Source organism: Pectinophora gossypiella, chromosome 7 (assembly GCF_024362695.1).
Source record: "Pectinophora gossypiella chromosome 7, ilPecGoss1.1, whole genome shotgun sequence".
Classification (NCBI taxonomy): domain Eukaryota; kingdom Metazoa; phylum Arthropoda; class Insecta; order Lepidoptera; family Gelechiidae; genus Pectinophora; species Pectinophora gossypiella.
Window position 1 is genome coordinate 9,617,242 of NC_065410.1, and position 18,575 is coordinate 9,635,816.

Consider the following 18,575-nt stretch of genomic DNA (forward strand, 5'->3'; position numbering starts at 1 on the left):
ACTTAATTTGAAAAGAAGTACGATAATACGAATGTAGAAAAATCAAGCAAAATTTAAAAATAACATGCAATTAGGTAGTTACTATTTTTTTATGGAAATATTAAAAATCATGATTATACCGACATAATACAATGGCATAAACTTTTATTGACTATCGATCGAGTCCAAAATGAGTCATATCAATTCAGTTAGTGATGATAAACTGAGTCACTGAGTCTGCTCTTCCTTCTGTCTGCTGCATAGCGCACAGCACAGCTGATGAATTGACTCAGCAGATCGTAAATAAGTATATTTACGTTTAATTTACTATATAGCTAAACATATTTGCATTTACAGTGAATTTCGTATTAATAACTTCGTATTATTGTTCGAAATGGATACTGTGGTTAAGAGTATGTTAGAAGAAGATCCCAATGAGGAGAAACCGGTAAATATATTTGGTGCTATTGTTAGGATTTTAATTGTTTTTCCTATACAGTTTATTCTTAGGATAATGTATTATAATAATTTAATTGTAGTCTACAATTAATTATCAACCACAAATAGTATTTCGATTCTTTATTTTCTTCAAAACCATCATTAGGGTTATCTCAGAACAGAAAATTGATCTAACCTAATAAATAAGAATTTATATTTGTAGAGTCCAACTGACCTACTTAATGCTTCAAATTATTAATAAAATCAAGTAGTGAAAAAAGTTGTCAGATGCCAGATCCCTTCAATTTCAATGATTTCAAATAAATCAAATGATTTCTTTGAAATTCTTTGATTTCAATTGATACTCTACCTAAACTTTCTTGTGATATTTGTCATTCATTTTCAGGGTCTTGTAATATTTGGGCGGGATGTCTCAAAGATACCGTGTTTCCGAGAAAGTTTCCTCTATGGGATCGCATCAGGCGTTGGCGTTGGAATTGGGGCGTTTCTCAAGACTTCAAAACCTATGTTATCCCAGCACATAGGTTTTGGAACCTTTGCCATGTCTACAATGTTATACTGGTCGTATTGTAGATACCAATGGTCTAAGCAAAGATTTGATGCACAGTTATTACAAGAGGCATTGAAAGATAAAATCATGTATGAAGGCACCATGAAGGAACGAGAGTTAGAACAGAAAGGCATATTAAAGTCTGCTTAATTATTTTTAACTGAATAGTTGAATACAGGCACTTATCAGTGAAAACTGCCTGCCTGAGTTAATAATAATAATATTGCCGTTTAATGTATGTAGTGTATACAATTTAATATAAAACTGTGCTGAAAACTACTAACTCTTTTGAGTAAAATGTGTTGTCTTGTACAGGCTAGTCTTGACATAGTTCTCAAAAAAGAACTTTAATTTGTAATTTAGGGAATGTGTATTTAAATCAGTGTAATATACATTTATATGTTATATTTGTTTCTTTTTTTTCGTGTTAAAAATGTATTATCCCTTTTCAGTAAATCTAATGTTCTAGAAAATAATTAAAAGTATATAATACTTTTAATAATTAAAAGTATAATATATATATATATATTATATATATATATATATATATATATATATATATAGGTAGGTATCAAAATCGTATAATTATGAATTCACTCCCTAATCCCTAATGGGGTGGGCAGAGCCTCAACGTCTTGAGTAAAACTGTCATGGCTTACCTACCTATCTCATACGATCGTTTCAAAATGAATTTTTATCTGTTCTGTGATATCAATTAAGTTGATTAAGTTTAATAAAATTATATAGGTGCCCTCAAGTACATAGATCAGACATGTTAACTAATAACTTTAGGATAAGAATCCAATTAAGTACAGTGCAGTTTTCACTAAAACAGTTGGCTAGATGGCGATACGTCTCACCTGTGACGTTGGTTTAACAGAAAGGTCGATGTGGTGTGGGTACTTAGTTTACTTGTGTGTGATGGTGTGTACCTCTGAGTACTCCAATCGGGATATAGCCATAAGGTTATGTTATATTATTTTATGTATAATATAAGCTAGACATAAACTCACGCCTATTTCCCACCGGGGTAAGCAGAGACTATAGAATTCCATTTGCTTCGATCCTGACACACTTCTCTTGCTTCCTCCACATTCATCAATCGCTTCATACACGCACGCCGGTTTAGAGTAGCACGCCGGTTTATGTATGTATAAGCTAGAGTCTTGGTAACCCAGTTGGTAGGCTTTGAGGTCACAGTTTCGATCGCAGAATAGGCCTAAACCAATGATTTTCGAATTTGTTTTCGAATTCATGTTTGGATCACAAATGATTATCACGTGCTCAGCGGTGAAGGAAAACGTCGTGAGGAAGCCCACATTCGCGAGAAATGAATTTCGGAGATTTGTGACCTAACCTGTATTGGGCTGGTTTTCTCTTCGCGGGTTGGAAGGTCAGACAGACAGTCGCTTCTGTAAAAAACCGGACCTGTCAAATGTTCAGGTTAGGTAAGCGGACCTTGTGAAAAACAGGATAATGCTAGGGAGATGATGTACTTATAACATAAGCTGCGTGTGTTATATTTCAGGTTGTTGAACCGCACCCCGATCCGGAATGGACTTTGTTGTGGTACCTTCGAAGGAAGCTTCAGCTGACAGGAACCAAGTATGGCTGCGGAGAAGGAGGCTGCGGCGCTTGCACTGTCATGGTGTCCCAGTACTCGAGGCATGAAGAACGAGTCAAGTATCCTTTTTGAAATATTTAATAAGGTAACAAAAATATTCATCCATCCGTAAAATGGGATACAATACAAAAACGCTTTATTGCACATAGCTTGCAGTCTGCATATCCGGCTGAGAGCCCTCAGCGCTCCCCATTTTCCCGGCCAAGTATTTAAACCAATATGCGGCAAATAAAATAAGTTATACGTAAAAAAAGCAGTCTGTAACAACTATGAAACGTCAATGGAGTGTGATGGTGTGATGCGAGCTGAGCTTAAAATAGCTCGCGATCTGCAACCAGCGAAATATCTGCCTACTTGTCATCTCGAACTTATTGTGTCGTTTCTGCAGGTCGTTTCAGTCGACCTAGAAATCATAATACCTAGATATCCCGTTTAATCTATTACATTACAGGATGTCGATGTCAAGACTCGAAATATTTTTATTACAGTACACATAAGGAAAATAACAGTAGGTAGGTACAAGTTACTTGACCATTTATTCTATGACTTGACACACTTGATCAACACATGTTATTTAATTATAAATATAGAATAGTCTGCGTGTGGTACTATAGATAAACTTTCGGTTGTATTAACTTAATATAGTTTATTGTATTAAACAATTTTCTTAACCAATTTACCAGGCATATTTCAGTAAATTCGTGTTTAATGCCAGTGTGCGCGATGCATGGCTTGGCGGTCACCACAGTGGAAGGTATCGGTTCCACCCAGGATCGATTACATCCGGTACAAGAACGCATAGCGAAAGCCCACGGGTCGCAGTGTGGCTTCTGTACTCCCGGTATCGTCATGTCCATGTACACATTACTTCGGAACAAAAACACCATCGATTACGCAGACATAGACACAGCTCTCCAGGGAAATCTCTGCAGATGCACCGGCTACAGACCTATAATAGAAGGCTTTAAAACATTCATGGAAGGCTGGGAAAAACATTACGTTAATGCTGATACAAATGCATGCATGATGGGGAAAGATTGCTGTCGAAATAAAGACACAGTGAATAGTGAAAACCCACCACTGTTTGAGAAGTCATCGTTCCAACCGTACGACCCAACGCAAGAGCCAATATTCCCTCCAGAGCTAAAACTAAATCATCACTACAGCGAAAGTTGCACATTTTATAAGACTGATAAAGTTATATGGGTTAGACCGATCAATCTTGAAGATGCGCTTCTTATAAAGAAAAATATCCCGGATAGCAAGATTGTTGTAGGAAACACGGAAATAGGGGTCGAAGTTAAATTTAAAAAGAAAATATATCCAGTATTAATCTATCCAACGTTGATAAAAGAAATGAGTGGATGTAGCGTAACAAATGAGGGTATTGTAATTGGTGCCACAACTACCTTGACTGAACTAAATTGTTTTCTGCAACAACAAATGATTAAAGATAGCAGTAAAGGGAAAGTATTTGCAGCAATACAAGAAATGCTTCATTGGTTTGCAGGTAACCAAGTTCGGAATGTAGCAACGCTTGTAGGAAATATCGTTACTGCTAGCCCTATCTCTGATTTAAATCCTATATTGATGTCCTGTTCCGCGGTAGTAAACGTGTGTAGCGCCGATAGGGGAAAGAGACAAATAGTAATTAATGAATACTTTTTCCATGGATACAGAAAAACAACTATCAAGGATGACGAACTAGTAATTTCTATTGAAATTCCGTTTACGGAGAAAACGCAGATAGTCAAAGCTTATAAACAAGCTAGAAGAAGAGATGACGATATCTCTATAGTCACAGCCGCGTTTAATGTTGTATTCGAAGAAGATAAAAATATAGTACAAGAAGCCAAGCTATGTTTTGGTGGCATGGGACTTGTAACAATTTGTGCAAAAAAAACGTCTTATCTACTTTACGGTTTGCACTGGGATGAAAATATGTTAAATATATGTTTACAATCCTTGACGGAAGAACTGCAATTAGATTTTTCAGTGCCAGGAGGTATGGCTGATTATAGAAAATCACTGTGTCTAAGTCTGTTTTACAGGTTTTATCTGTATGTTTTGCAGACAAGAAATGATGAAGTCCCGAACGATATAAAAAGTGGGGCCGAGGAAATACCTCTGATGTATCCATCTAGTTCTCAGTTCTTTGAGATTAAAAATGATAATAGAAAGAAATATGATGCGGTAGGTAAACCGGTCGTACATGCATCAGCGTTGAAACAAGCAACGGGTGAAGCAATATATTGCGATGACATCCCCCAGGTCGCCGGCGAATTGTTCCTAACATTGGTTTTCAGTACTGAATCACATGCAATAATTAAGTCTATTGATGCTAGTAAAGCTTTAGCATTACCTGGTGTTGTCGCTTTTCTGTCGGCTGTTGATTTGGCTGAAGAAAATAATAAAATGGGTCCTATTTTCAAAGATGAAGAAATATTTGCAAGAACTAAAGTAACAAGCCGAGCGTGTGTTATAGGAGCCATAGTAGCAATGAGTGAAAGTGTTGCTCGTAAAGCAAAAGATTTGGTTTCTGTTGTTTATGAAAAACTGAAACCAGTAATAATTACGTTGGAGGATGCCATAAATCATAAATCATTTTTTGATGGTTCTCCTCGAACATTTCGGAAAGGCAACATAGACGATGCATTTAAAAAATCTTCTTACACTAGAGAAGGGTACGTAAGGAGTGGAGCTCAAGAGCATTTTTATCTCGAAACGATATCTGCTTTCGCCGTGAGAAAAGAAGATGAACTTGAGATCGTTTCTACATCACAAAATCCTGCCGATGTAGCGGTAAGTTTGCTGTCGTCTTTCTTAGAAAGTACCCATTTGTGTTACCAACACACAAACGTATTTCCGTAATATACTTCTGGAGCGTTGGCCTTTAATGATACCTAATTATGTTATTTCTGTCGTGTTTCAGCACATAGCATCAGAAACTCTTGGCATTCCAAACCATAAAGTAGTAGCTAAAGTCAAAAGAATAGGAGGCGGATTTGGCGGGAAAGAGACTCGCGCAGCCTTGTTAGCCATTCCTGTTGCCGTAGCAGCTTACAAATTGAAGAAGCCAGTCAGAGCTGTTTTTGATAGAGATGAAGACATGCAAGTGACAGGATATAGACATCCTTGTTTGATCAAATACAAAGTTGCTTTTAATGACGACGGAAAGATATCAGGTGCTGTTTACGACGTCTATAGTAACGCTGGAAATTACATGGATATATCTTGCTCGGTAAGAGACTGGATAAGTTCTCAGTCATATATTATGATATCTTGAATGTATTTTCTTAGTACCTTAAGAATAACCAATTTTATTTGCAGATGATGGAAAGAGCGATGACACATGTCGATAATTGTTACTTCATTCCCAACATTGAGGTAAATGGCTATGTTTGTAAGACAAATATGCCATCGAACACGGCTTTTAGAGGTTTCGGTGCTCCAAAATCTATGTTAGCAGCAGAAACTATGATCAGAGATGTAGCTGCAGCTTTAAACAAGAGTTATGAAGAAATAGTCAATGCAAATCTCTACAGAGAGGGCCTTTTGACGCATTATAATCAAACGCTTACGTATTGTACTTTATCTAGATGTTGGGATGAATGTGTTGAAACGTCTAACTATAGGGAAAGAAAGAAATCAGTCGATGAATTTAACAGGTACCTTTAGATAATCATTTCTTATAAGACAATTTTAATATATAGTCAAGTAAGATTAATAACGCATTATAAAATATTATTTGTTTGTAGATCAAATAGATGGAAGAAGAAGGGCATTGCATTAGTGCCCACTAAGTATGGGATATCTTTTCAAGTCGACGTACTTATGCAAGCAGGAGCTCTGTTGCTGATATACAAAGACGGATCGGTCCTGTTATCTATTGGAGGAATAGAAATGGGTCAAGGCTTATACACGAAGATGATTCAAGTCGCTTCCAGAGCTTTGGAAATTGATATTTCTAAAATACATATCAGTGAAATGGCCACTGATAAAGTTCCAAATAGTTCGCCTACAGCTGGCAGTATAAGTTCTGATCTGAATGGAATGGCCGTTATAAACGCGTGCAACATCCTCAAAGAAAGGCTGGAGCCATACAAAGCTAAGAATCCAGATGGCAAATGGGAAGACTGGGTATCAGCGGCATACGTGGACAGAACGAATCTTTCAGCAACAGGATATTACGCTGCTCCAAAGATTGAATTCAATCGTGATACAAACTTAGGCAATTTGTATGAATATTTCACTTACGGTGTGGCGTGCTCAGAAGTTATTATTGACTGCCTGACTGGTGATCACCAGGTTCTAAGAACAGATATAGTTATGGATGTGGGCGAGAGTTTAAACCCTGCAATAGACATTGGTCAAATCGAAGGTGCATTCACACAAGGATATGGTTTCTACACGATGGAAGAGATGGTGTTTTCGCCAAACGGCGAAGTACTATCTCGGGGGCCCGGTGCTTACAAAATTCCTGGGTTTTCGGATATACCTAAGGTGTTCAACGTTTCTCTTTTGAAAGGTGCTCCTAATCCAAGAGCTGTATACTCGTCGAAGGTAATTTGAATATATTTTATGTTGTGATGAAATGAAGTTTTTAAAATAATGTATAGGCTCTTTCATAGGTCTGTCCTGTTTCAGGCAATAGGCGAACCTCCATTGTTCCTAGCCGCGTCAGTATATTTTGCCATCAAAGAAGCCATCAAATCGGCTCGCGTAGACGCTGGTATGTCTCCAGAGTTTGTTTTGGATGCTCCAGCTACTTGCGCTCGCATCAGAATGGCTTGCGAGGATCATATCACGTCACAGGTAATTTGAACTTATGATCAAAAGTGGAGTGCATTGTAATGGACAGATGAAGACTAGAGTACACGTTATCAAATATAGTGTGTTGCCTTGACATATACGTAATCCATACACTCTTTTCATAATTACATTCGCTATAAAGATAGCGAACGAGGCTTGACATTGTCTCAAATGATTGAAGAGAGAGGTCGCTATAGTTGAACCAATTGATTTAAAATGGTAAGGTTTTTAAGGAACAAGGATAATTTGCACTCGAAGGCACGTTAAGCCGTTGATCCCGGTTACTATTTACTGATGTAAGCGAGTAATCGTTACATGAGCCAAGTCAGGGACCTTTGGCGGCTCAGTCACAACCCTGACACCAGGGCTGATGAGGCTAGTTTTCCACCTCACAACCCACACGAAGATTTGCACTCTTATTATGCAAAGTTCGGCTCTCCATAGGCCCGAGATAAAGAAACGACATACATCATTATAATAAGAGTAGTATTTGCAAAATATCCTGGCGTAAAGGTTGTCCACAGCGAGGAAATGCGGCTAGTGTAATGGGCACCTTTGCGCCCGGATTAGTCAGGGGCGGGTTTTTCTGTGAGTGCAGTAAATAACAGTGTCATTGTGCAAATTGTTTTTGATATAATTATCCTTATAATTTGCAAAGTGTGATATCATTAACTAACAAAATAGTACAAACTAGTCAAGAATACGTTAAAAGCGAAAGTTACTGTAACATTATCTACTGATAAACTATTATTATGATGGTAGATAAATAAGATGATATACTTGTATCATCTTATTTATCTAGAATATCCGCGCAATTACATTTAACTTTATAACAGTTTCACACTGTACAATGTTATTACTTTGTTATATTAATTTACTAGGTATATATTCCTTGTAATATGATAACTTTTAACCTGGCAAATGTTATTTAAATTGTTTAGAAGATGATGCGTTTGAAGTTCCATATCGCGGTAGACTCTAGTAGTTGTGTCGAGGTAAAAATGTGGTCGTGCTCATTTGCCTTTTGTATGTGCAGTTTTAAAATATTGAATGAGTTCGTAAGTGGAAGAGGCAGATTCCGCCAATTACTTCCGAGAGTTTTATTATGTTCAATAAAATGCCTAGGTACCTACGTACTTATATTGTTTCAGGTGAAACCAACGATCAAGCCCGGAGGGCAGCCGTGGAATGTTGTTATTTAAACTTTTTTAATAATTATTCCAAACATAATTTACAATTTTCTTTTAATGTTACGTTTATCTATATCACAAGAAAAAATAAACTTTATATCGTTCTGTTTAAGCGTTTCTTTGTTATTAGTACCTAAGTATAGTAAGGCCTACCTACTGGTCTTGTACAATTTGCCCTTTTTAACGCAATACGTCAAAATCTGGTTTAAGATAGTTCCCTTGTTGCCCTTGTGTAGACTCTCGAAAAACGGTCATTGCTATTAAACCTTAGAAAAGATGGTTATGGTTTTGGCTTTGATATCCGGCGTGCGTGTATGAAACGATTGATGAATGTGGAGCAAACAAGAGAAGTGTGTCAGGATCGAAGCAAATGGAATTCTATAGTCTCTGCTTACCCGGGTGGGAAACAGGCGTATTTATGTATTTATGCTATTGAACCCTTATTTCTACAAATAAGAAAAAAGGTTCTTAAGAGAAAGGGCTTAGGGACTGTATCATGCACGTGTGAAGACGGCCTTACAGTGTCAACGTCGCAATTTGAAAAACAACGAGTGCAGATAAGGGTATCATTAAAATGATAAATTGTGCTGGAGATAACTTGTTTACGTCGTACCGTTGTTGGGGGCAAGACAGTCTGCGCGAGCGCACGCGAGCCTGCCAAGCCAACAGCGGCCAATGGCCAGTCGTTTAAAGCCCCTTGCGCGTGACAGACGTTTCTCAACAAATACAGCATACAAACAGTGAACATCAATGCAGTAAAATGGGTCTTTTGAACGCAGAAGACGAACTTGACCAAGTTTCAACGGAGTTGGTATTCTATGTCAATGGAAAGAAGGTGAGTTTTATAGTATCGCGTGATTATCTTGCTTCATTCATTACGTATATGATTTGAGTGCAATTGCCTCAATAGCCCGGCTAAATGTTTGAACGTTATCAATTATCACATTCATTCATTCACAGTAAATTATATTTTCAATAGAGAATTTTATCATTATAACTTAGGTACCTATGTATTATCTGTCAACCTGAGCATATAGAAATCTCCTGATATACCCTTCTCTTGAATGATGCGTGAGCGTGACACGCATTCTGCACTGTGTTTGATATTTTTCACGCACTTTAAAATAACACACAATGTGTATTTTTATATGTGTAATACCTCATAGAATTATTAAATCTAGAAATATTAGTCATCTAAGACTCGAAACAAACGATTTAAATCAGTCGTTTAATAACTCACATAATGTACTTACATATTTGGGAATACGCTTCACTTGCTGAAATTTAACACGCGTATACCTACCTACTAACGCAGCTGTTTTAAAATTACATGCATATCTAAGAACCTAAAATTCCCTAACATACTACACACACTTAATTCTTCTATACAAATACGGGGTGTAAGTGACATCGTAGCGAATACTGAGGGGGCTGATTTAGCTCATTATTCTGAGTTAATATCAAGTGGAATTTTCGATCGCTAAAGTATAGAATTAAAAATAATTAAAAAACTAAAAAAAAAATCATCAATTTTGCGACGGAAAATTCCACTTGATATCAGCTCAGAATCATGGTCTGTATCATCCCCCTCAGTATTCGTTACGATGTCACTAACACCCTGTATAGAAAAGAGATAGGTCGGGTTCGATTACCTACCAATTCGTCCCAATTACGGTTTAAATTGATTTTAATGCGCGTATCCCTCCACCGACTCGCAGTCATGGGCTCAGGCGATAATCCCAGCAGAAGGATGCACTTATATCACCTACCTATAGGTATTTCGTTCACCTATAGTATATATCACCTGTAGGTATTTTTCATTCGGTGGATACGTTAAGCAGTCCCGGCTACTATTTACTTAAGTATGTAGGTAGTCCTTACATGTAACGAGTTAACTAAAATAGTAGCTGTAGTAGTACTGGCTCATTTGCCATATCAGGGGCCCTAGGCGGCTCAATAATAACTCTGACACCAGGGTTGATGAGGTCAATTTTTGACCACGAGAGAAGAAGATATTGCCTATTACCATAGAATAAGGAATAATACTACGTATAAGTAGAACGGAAACTTTCCACTCCCCACCAGCGGCTAAACTAGGTTTACCTCACACCCCCTCGAACATAGTTTAGAATCGTATGGTGTCAGACGTCACACACACAGATGCGCGTGTACGATAATGTCAATGTGTAGTGTCTGTGTAAAACGAGGTTTGTATGAAGTGTCCGGGGTGTGCTATTACTACAAGTCCTACTAATGGCTGAGTAAGAGAAGTTGTATAAGTAGCTCTCTGTGTTGTATCAACGCCTACGGTGTATTTAACAATGTACCTACTAGTAAAATAAAACCTGTCCAATGTTAGAAAGATGAGGACTTGTAAGTAAATAAAAAATCAAAGGTATTTAGGGCCGAAGCGTCCGTAAAACGTTCGTTTATACATATCAATAAGTACTTTAAAAAGGGCTCTAGATTGCCTGACCATTTGATAAAGGAATAAATTGTAAATATATTTAAAAAATAAGAAGGAAGTTTTTAAAAAATACTCTACAGATCGTGCAGGATAAATAACAACACAAATACAGGTAATTAGTACCTGGCTGGTTGTTACCTACCTGGGTATCTAATAAAGTGAATATCCCTATTAATAAGTATGTATTTTGTCTTGTCTGACTAGGTACAAGTAAGTGTGATAAATAATCTCTTATAAATTTGGAAAGTGAAATAGAAAACAAACGAGTGCTATTTTATCGGTGTGTTGTTATATCGATGAAACATTTATATCATTTAAACAACTGTCCTGTATAATTTTGCTTATCCATGAAAATAGAAGTTCCGACTAGGTATTTTCTATCAAAATAAGTCTTGATAAAGGTTGCGTAAGAACAGCATGTTGTCTACCTATGTTTTGTATATCAGTATTGCATCATATTTTAATGCGATTAAAGTAAATTCTCGAGTGACTTTTAATAGTGTAGCCCAGTGGTCAGATAGAATGTTCTGAGTTGTCTGACCCTGATAAAACTGACCCATGGCCCTCTTCGGTAATCAAAACAATTTATGACGTCCCCGATGTATTAGCAACAGACGCTACGTATTACAAAGTTTTTATTAAACTTCTTTATAATCTATCTCTTCAATTTGGTATCTAAAGAGCGACTTTGTTTAAATGTGAACCATATTATTACTGGGACCCGGGTTTAAGATCTTGTAGGTATTAATTAAGGGTAGAAAGGTCACTTTTAAGATATGAGCTGCACTACGCCCCTATGTGTAAGAACTTAAGTGGTTTTGCTTTAAAATACTTTTGACATGTTTGAGCAATGCATCAATAGTTCATACGAGTATCACGCGTGATCTACCAGTCGAATTATTACCCCGGGTCTTTGAAGATCAGTGAGTTGTTCATTTGATTGATTGATTAATGCACGAATAAAGACTCACATGCTCTTGTATGTAGGACAAAGTAGGACACTATGCGGGTACTAGTTTACTCTGTTTTCCTCATAAGTATCAACTTTGATCTCGTTATATTTCTTTCATAACCACAGACGAAAAACTTTATAGGAAAGAGGTTTTAGCTAGAGAATTTATCTATAGGTAGGTATAACATGGAATATTAAAAAAGTAGTATATTAGACAATAACTACAAAGATCACGAAGACCACGCGTAGTTTCAATTATTGTAGCACTTAGTAAGTAGTTAAATATTTATTTCTGTCATTAACGAAGAAAAATATTGTGTTAAGATATTTATATTAACTTTAACAAACATGAGTAATTAATAAACAGAAACTCGAGGCTTTAATTGTGCTAGAGAAAAAAGTAACTAATTACTTATCTGGGAGTATGCAGTGAAAAAACGTAATGCGTATCAAGCTGTCGTGTACCACGCGGTTTAACCAAGTGGCCAGGAGAAGATACAAGTCGACTAAGGAATTCTGTCCTGTTCTGTTCCTGTTCTGTTCTGTTCTGTCTGTATGAATGAGATATTTGTATGAAGTTCCCGAGGTGTGCCCTGGATCACACAATATTATATTCACTTTCTTCGAAAGATTGCAATTAATTGATGAATGTGGAGGAAACAAAAGAAATGCGTCAATATCGAGCAAGTGGAATTCCATAGTCTTGGCTTACCCCGGTGGGAAATAGGTGTGAGTTTATGTATGTATTGTAATTAAAAATATAACGGTGAACATTAATCCCAAATATTTCGTCTGAAACATAAACCCTCATGTTTTAGGTGGTAGAGCCGAACCCAGATCCAGAATGGACGTTACTGTGGTATCTACGCAAGAAGCTGCGCCTGACCGGCACCAAGCTTGGCTGCGCCGAGGGCGGCTGCGGGGCCTGCACCGTCATGGTCTCAAAGTATAACCGCAAAGATAAAAACATTGTGTATCCTTTTCGTAATATATAAGTGTGCTTCTATGCTAGATTAGGAGTGACCAAAAAATATAGGGCGCGTTTTTCGGGCATGTCTGAGAAGGAATTGTGTCCTTTCTAACATGATGAACCATTATACTGGACGACGGGCTCAGCATCTGTCACTTTACAGTACATCATATCCATCTTAGAACTTTGAAGGAATAGTTTAAAGGATATTTGGAGACTAAGTTTGTAGATGCATATCTAAGACGAAGAACTGATACGAATAGATTTATGTGCAAGATGCACTGCAATCCACTCGACATTAGATCGTTAGTTATTTTGCATCGCTCTCAGTGTTTTGTAATCTACTCAATGTTCTTCCTTAACTGTATAATTTAGTCACCTGGCAGTAAATGCATGTCTGGCGCCGGTCTGCGCAATGCACGGGCTAGCAGTCACAACAGTCGAGGGAATAGGCTCCACGAAAACCAAACTCCATCCCGTGCAAGAACGAATCGCTAAAGCACACGGCTCACAGTGTGGTTTCTGCACACCCGGAATCGTCATGTCTATGTACGCCTTACTCAGATCTAAGAAATACATTAAATACTCAGATATGGAAGTAGCTTTTCAAGGAAATCTCTGCAGATGTACTGGTTACCGTGCCATAATAGAAGGTTATAAAACTTTCCTCGAAGACTGGGAGACAAATCGAGTAGTTAACGGCGCATCGAACGGTGTTCAAAACGGAAATGGGGTATGTGCTATGGGCAAAGATTGCTGCAAAAACAAGACTGATAAAGAGGAGGATAAAAGTGAAACCGAATATATTTTTGATAGGTCCTCATTTTTGCCCTATGATCCTAGCCAGGAGCCCATTTTCCCACCAGAATTGAAACTAACATCTATTTATGATGAACAATACCTCGTATATAGAGGGAAAAAAACAACGTGGTACAGACCGACAAGTTTAAACGAAATCTTAAAATTAAAAGCGCAACATCCCGAAGCAAAAATCGTTGTCGGGAACACTGAAGTTGGTGTAGAAGTTAAATTTAAGCACTGCGTGTACCCTGTCATAATCATGCCCAACAATGTGGCTGAAATGAATACCATTATAGAAAACGAAAAAGGGCTGACTGTTGGAGCCGCTGTAACCCTATTAGAAATGGAAAACACGTTTAGACAATACATGGAAACATTACCTCAATATAAGACACGAACGCTAAAAACTATAGTAGACATGCTATATTGGTTTGCTGGAAAACAAATACGAAGTGTGGCTGCTCTGGGGGGAAATATAATGACGGGTAGTCCTATATCCGACCTTAATCCAATATTGATGTCTTTGAAAGTTCAATTAAACCTACTCAGTGAAAAGGGTGGTCACCGTTCCGTTTTGATGGACGAGACATTTTTCACTGGATATCGAAGGAATGTAGTTCAACCTGATGAAATTTTATTGTCTATTGATATACCCTATTCAAGGAAATATCAATATGTCAAAGCTTATAAACAAGCTAAGAGGCGAGAAGATGATATTTCTATTGTTACCGCAGCGATAAATGTAGAGTTCGAAGACAATACAAACGTTATTAAAAATCTAAACATGGCGTTCGGAGGCATGGCTCCTGTAACTAAAATAGCTACAAAAACAGGAGAATCATTAAAAGGCGAAAAATGGAATGAGACAATGCTTGAAAAAGCTTTTTCAGTTATGGTAGATGAATTGCCATTGAGTCCATCAGCTCCCGGTGGGAATATTCAATTTAGAAGAGCTCTAACAATGAGTTTGTTCCTTAAAGCTTATCTAGCAATTGCCAAAGATACTGCAACTGACTATCTAAATAATGTTAATGTCACCCCGAACTATATCAGTGGAGCTGAACAGTTCCACGGGAGTATTCCTAAGAGCTCACAATATTTTGAACTAGTTGGAGATAAGCAGAAGCCCAGTGACGCTATCGGTAGACCAATTCAACATCGATCAGCGTACAAACAAACAACAGGAGAAGCCATATATTGCGATGATATGCCAACAGCTGAAGGTGAATTGTATATAGGTTTTGTCCTAAGTACAAAAGCTCACGCCAAAATACTATCAGTGGACCCATCAAAAGCGTTAGAAGATCCTGGAGTAGTAGCTTTTTATTCCGCTAAAGATTTGACCCCAGAGCAAAACGCTATCGGTCCTATTTTTCACGACGAAGAACTATTTGCAAGTGAAAAAGTCGTCAGTCAAGGTCAGACTATAGGTGTTATAGTAGCGAATGACCAAGTGACAGCACAATCGGCAGCCAGAAAAGTGAAAATTGAATACGAAGAGTTGCAACCCATTATAGTCACAATCGAAGATGCTATAAAACATAACTCATTTTACTCACAGTACCCTAAAACGATACGTAAGGGTAACGTAAAGCTCGTTTTTGAAGATAAGAACAATATTATCATTGAAGGAGAGTGTCGCATGGGTGGCCAGGAACATTTTTATTTAGAGACTCATGCAGCTTTTGCGGTTCCCAAGAAAGAAGACGATGAAATGGAAATTTTCTGTTCGAGTCAACATCCTTCAGAAATAGCTGTAAGTGTTTAATGTTTACATGTTTGATAAACTGATATCCAAAATCTTTTTCTACTTAATGAAACTAATAACTTTTGCAGAAACTAACGAGTCACATCCTTCATGTGCCAATGAATAGGATCGTTGCTCGAGTGAAACGAATGGGCGGTGGATTCGGTGGTAAAGAATCCCGTGGTATGCTGGTGGCATTGCCGGTAGCGCTCGCAGCTCACAGACTGAATCGTCCAGTGCGTTGCATGTTGGACCGAGACGAAGACATGCTCATGACAGGGACAAGACATCCCTTTTTAGTCAAATATAAAATGGCTGTGAATAAACAAGGAAAAATACTTGGTGCTATTGTCAATATTTGCAATAACGGAGGATATTCTATAGATCTATCTGGAGCAGTAAGTACCTATACCTTACGATTTGATATTTATAAATAATTCAGAAGAAGTATTTTAACGTTTATTATGTTTTAGGTGGTGGAAAGAGCTATGTTCCACTTTGAAAACTCGTACTACATTCCCAACTGTGAAGTAACTGGTCACGTTTGTAGAACCAATTTACCTTCCAACACAGCATTCAGAGGATTCGGTGGACCGCAAGGAATGTTTGGTGCAGAGAACATGGTTCAAGACATTGCGGAAATCCTAGGAAAGAGCGCAGACGAAATTAGAAGAATAAACTTGTATCAAGAGAATCTAACGACACATTATGGCCAAGTTTTGGAATATTGTACTCTACAGAGATGCTGGGACGAATGTGTGCAGAAATGTAATTTGGCTCAAAGGAAAATTGACGTCGAAAACTTTAATAAGTAAGTTTTACTCAAATATATTCGAGTGAGGTTAATGAGCGCACTACTCTACTCAAACGCGAAATTTAAGTTTTGTTTTGAAAATAATTTTAAATTGTTTTATTTTCAGACAACATAGGTGGAGAAAACGTGGTATCTCTGTAATTCCCACTAAGTTTGGTATTGCATTTACGGAGAAGTTGTTGAATCAAGCCGGTGCTCTTGTGATTATTTATACTGACGGTTCAATTCTCCTTTCACATGGAGGTACTGAGATGGGACAGGGTCTTCACACTAAAATGATACAAGTGGCTTCTCGTATACTTGAGGTTGACATATCCAAAATTCATATCACAGAGACAGCTACAGATAAAGTACCTAACACTTCAGCTACAGCTGCCAGTGCCGGCTCGGATCTAAACGGAATGGCCGTACTCGAAGCATGCCAAACATTAATGAAGCGACTTCAGCCGTACAAAGAGAAGAACCCTAATGGAACTTGGGAACAATGGGTATCTGCAGCTTATGTTGACAGAGTTAGTTTGTCTGCTACCGGCTTCCACGCCACCCCTGACGTCGGCTACAATTTCAAAGAGAATACGGGGAAACCATTTAATTACTTCACATATGGAGTTGCTTGCACGGAAGTTGAAATCGATTGTCTTAGTGGCGACCACATGGTTCTAAGAACTGACATTGTTATGGATTTGGGTGAGAGTTTAAACCCTGCTATAGACATCGGTCAAATCGAAGGTGGTTTCATCCAAGGTTATGGCCTCTTCACTATGGAAGAGCTGATTTACTCTCCAACGGGAACGTTGTATTCGCGAGGGCCGGGTGCATATAAAATACCTGGATTTGGCGATATTCCCCAAGAGTTTAATGTTTCTCTACTCAAAGGTGCTCCAAACCCAAGAGCTGTATATTCTTCAAAGGTGAGAAAATGACAAATATTAAGTAAATACATACATACACAAATACATGATGCCAGTAAATGACGAGTTGATTACCCGAACTATCGGAATACCAATAGTGTAATCAATAATTAAATAATTACTACGGTTCCATCAAGCAACCTTGAAGTGTGTTTTAACTGGCCAAAAATCGATTTCTTAAATTACAATATGTCTGAAAGCAACATACCTCAATTCCCAGGCTGTGGGTGAACCGCCTCTGTTCCTGGCGTCTTCAGCATTCTTCGCTATCAAGGAAGCCATCCGAGCGGCGAGGATAGACGCAGGCGTCTCTCCCCAGTTCCGTCTCGACGCTCCCGCTACCTCTGCTCGTATTCGTATGGCGTGCGAAGATCATATCACTAAGAAGGTAATAATTACGTCACAGTCTTTTATTTCAATGGTATGCCATAAAGTCGTATGACCGAATGTCCCAATATCTCCATCCATATTCCGAATATATCCACAACACTGTTATGTAAATTATTTTACCATTTTTTTTTTGGTATTTTTATGTGTTTTTTCGCAAGATGAACTAAGTACACTTCACCGAACTTTCTGTCCAACTGTACTACGTGAAATCGTGCTTTCCTCTTACTCCAAATCAAATGATACCCAACTACATTTTATTACTTCTGCCTGCACACTTACGATAGATGTGCCTAGGAATAAAGAGTAAACTTATTATCTATGGGGTGCTTTAAGCGAAGCGTGAAGAAGCACCTAGTAGGCCAGCATGGTAGTCGCAATTGATTTGAAACTGACCCATTGCGTTGCTTTTCAGTTGCAACCGCAATTAGGGCTTCTCTATGTTTACTGTTTGGCATAGTTGAGCCAACATACTTGGCCAATATAAAAAAATAGAAAAGAAAAATATTTCACATTTTAGTCTTAATAATCTTGCATGATTTCGTGAATTCCCGGCATTAATCATATTACATACAGTTGTAAGACTGAATGTCCTTTTAAAATCCAAACCCTATTGTTTAAGTATTGTTTGGAAATCTCGGCGGCAAGAGGAGATATAAAAACAAGTAGAAACTCATAAGTGCTCTCAATGAGGCACACCTATTCAAATGTGCAATTTTGTAATTTGATATATTTTATTTCAGCTTGATGTGCCTGAACCAGACAGTTTCGTGCCATGGAATGTCATTCCATAAAATATTTACCATTTTACGGTTGCTATTAAGTATATTATATTAGGTTGTGAACTTATATTTTTACTATTATTTCAATTCAAAGTTTAATAAAAGTTACTCTTTACTCATTCACAGTGTT

The 18,575-nt window shown here is 37.7% G+C and overlaps 3 protein-coding genes across 3 annotated transcripts; all 3 read left to right on the top strand.

Moving 5' to 3' along the window:
• Positions 1–237: 237 nt before the first annotated feature.
• LOC126368099 (cytochrome c oxidase assembly protein COX20, mitochondrial) lies at positions 238–1,395 on the top strand. The gene is made up of 2 exons (XM_050011985.1): positions 238–427; positions 824–1,395. The coding sequence occupies exons 1-2, from the start codon at positions 374–376 to the stop codon at positions 1,136–1,138; spliced, it is 369 nt and encodes a 122-aa protein (XP_049867942.1). The 5' UTR covers positions 238–373; the 3' UTR covers positions 1,139–1,395.
• A 1,098-nt stretch (positions 1,396–2,493) lies between these two features.
• Positions 2,494–8,726, top strand: LOC126367988 (xanthine dehydrogenase-like). Its single transcript, XM_050011808.1, has 7 exons — positions 2,494–2,671; positions 3,296–5,414; positions 5,545–5,853; positions 5,943–6,280; positions 6,371–7,175; positions 7,260–7,427; positions 8,576–8,726. The coding sequence occupies exons 1-7, from the start codon at positions 2,634–2,636 to the stop codon at positions 8,624–8,626; spliced, it is 3,828 nt and encodes a 1,275-aa protein (XP_049867765.1). The 5' UTR covers positions 2,494–2,633; the 3' UTR covers positions 8,627–8,726.
• Positions 8,727–9,223: 497 nt separating this feature from the next.
• On the top strand, positions 9,224–18,564 carry LOC126367987 (xanthine dehydrogenase). The gene is made up of 8 exons (XM_050011806.1): positions 9,224–9,449; positions 12,852–13,006; positions 13,379–15,560; positions 15,641–15,949; positions 16,025–16,362; positions 16,472–17,276; positions 17,497–17,664; positions 18,407–18,564. Exons 1-8 carry the CDS (start codon positions 9,375–9,377, stop codon positions 18,455–18,457), a joined length of 4,083 nt encoding a protein of 1,360 aa, XP_049867763.1. The 5' UTR covers positions 9,224–9,374; the 3' UTR covers positions 18,458–18,564.
• The last annotated feature ends 11 nt before the right edge of the window (positions 18,565–18,575 follow it).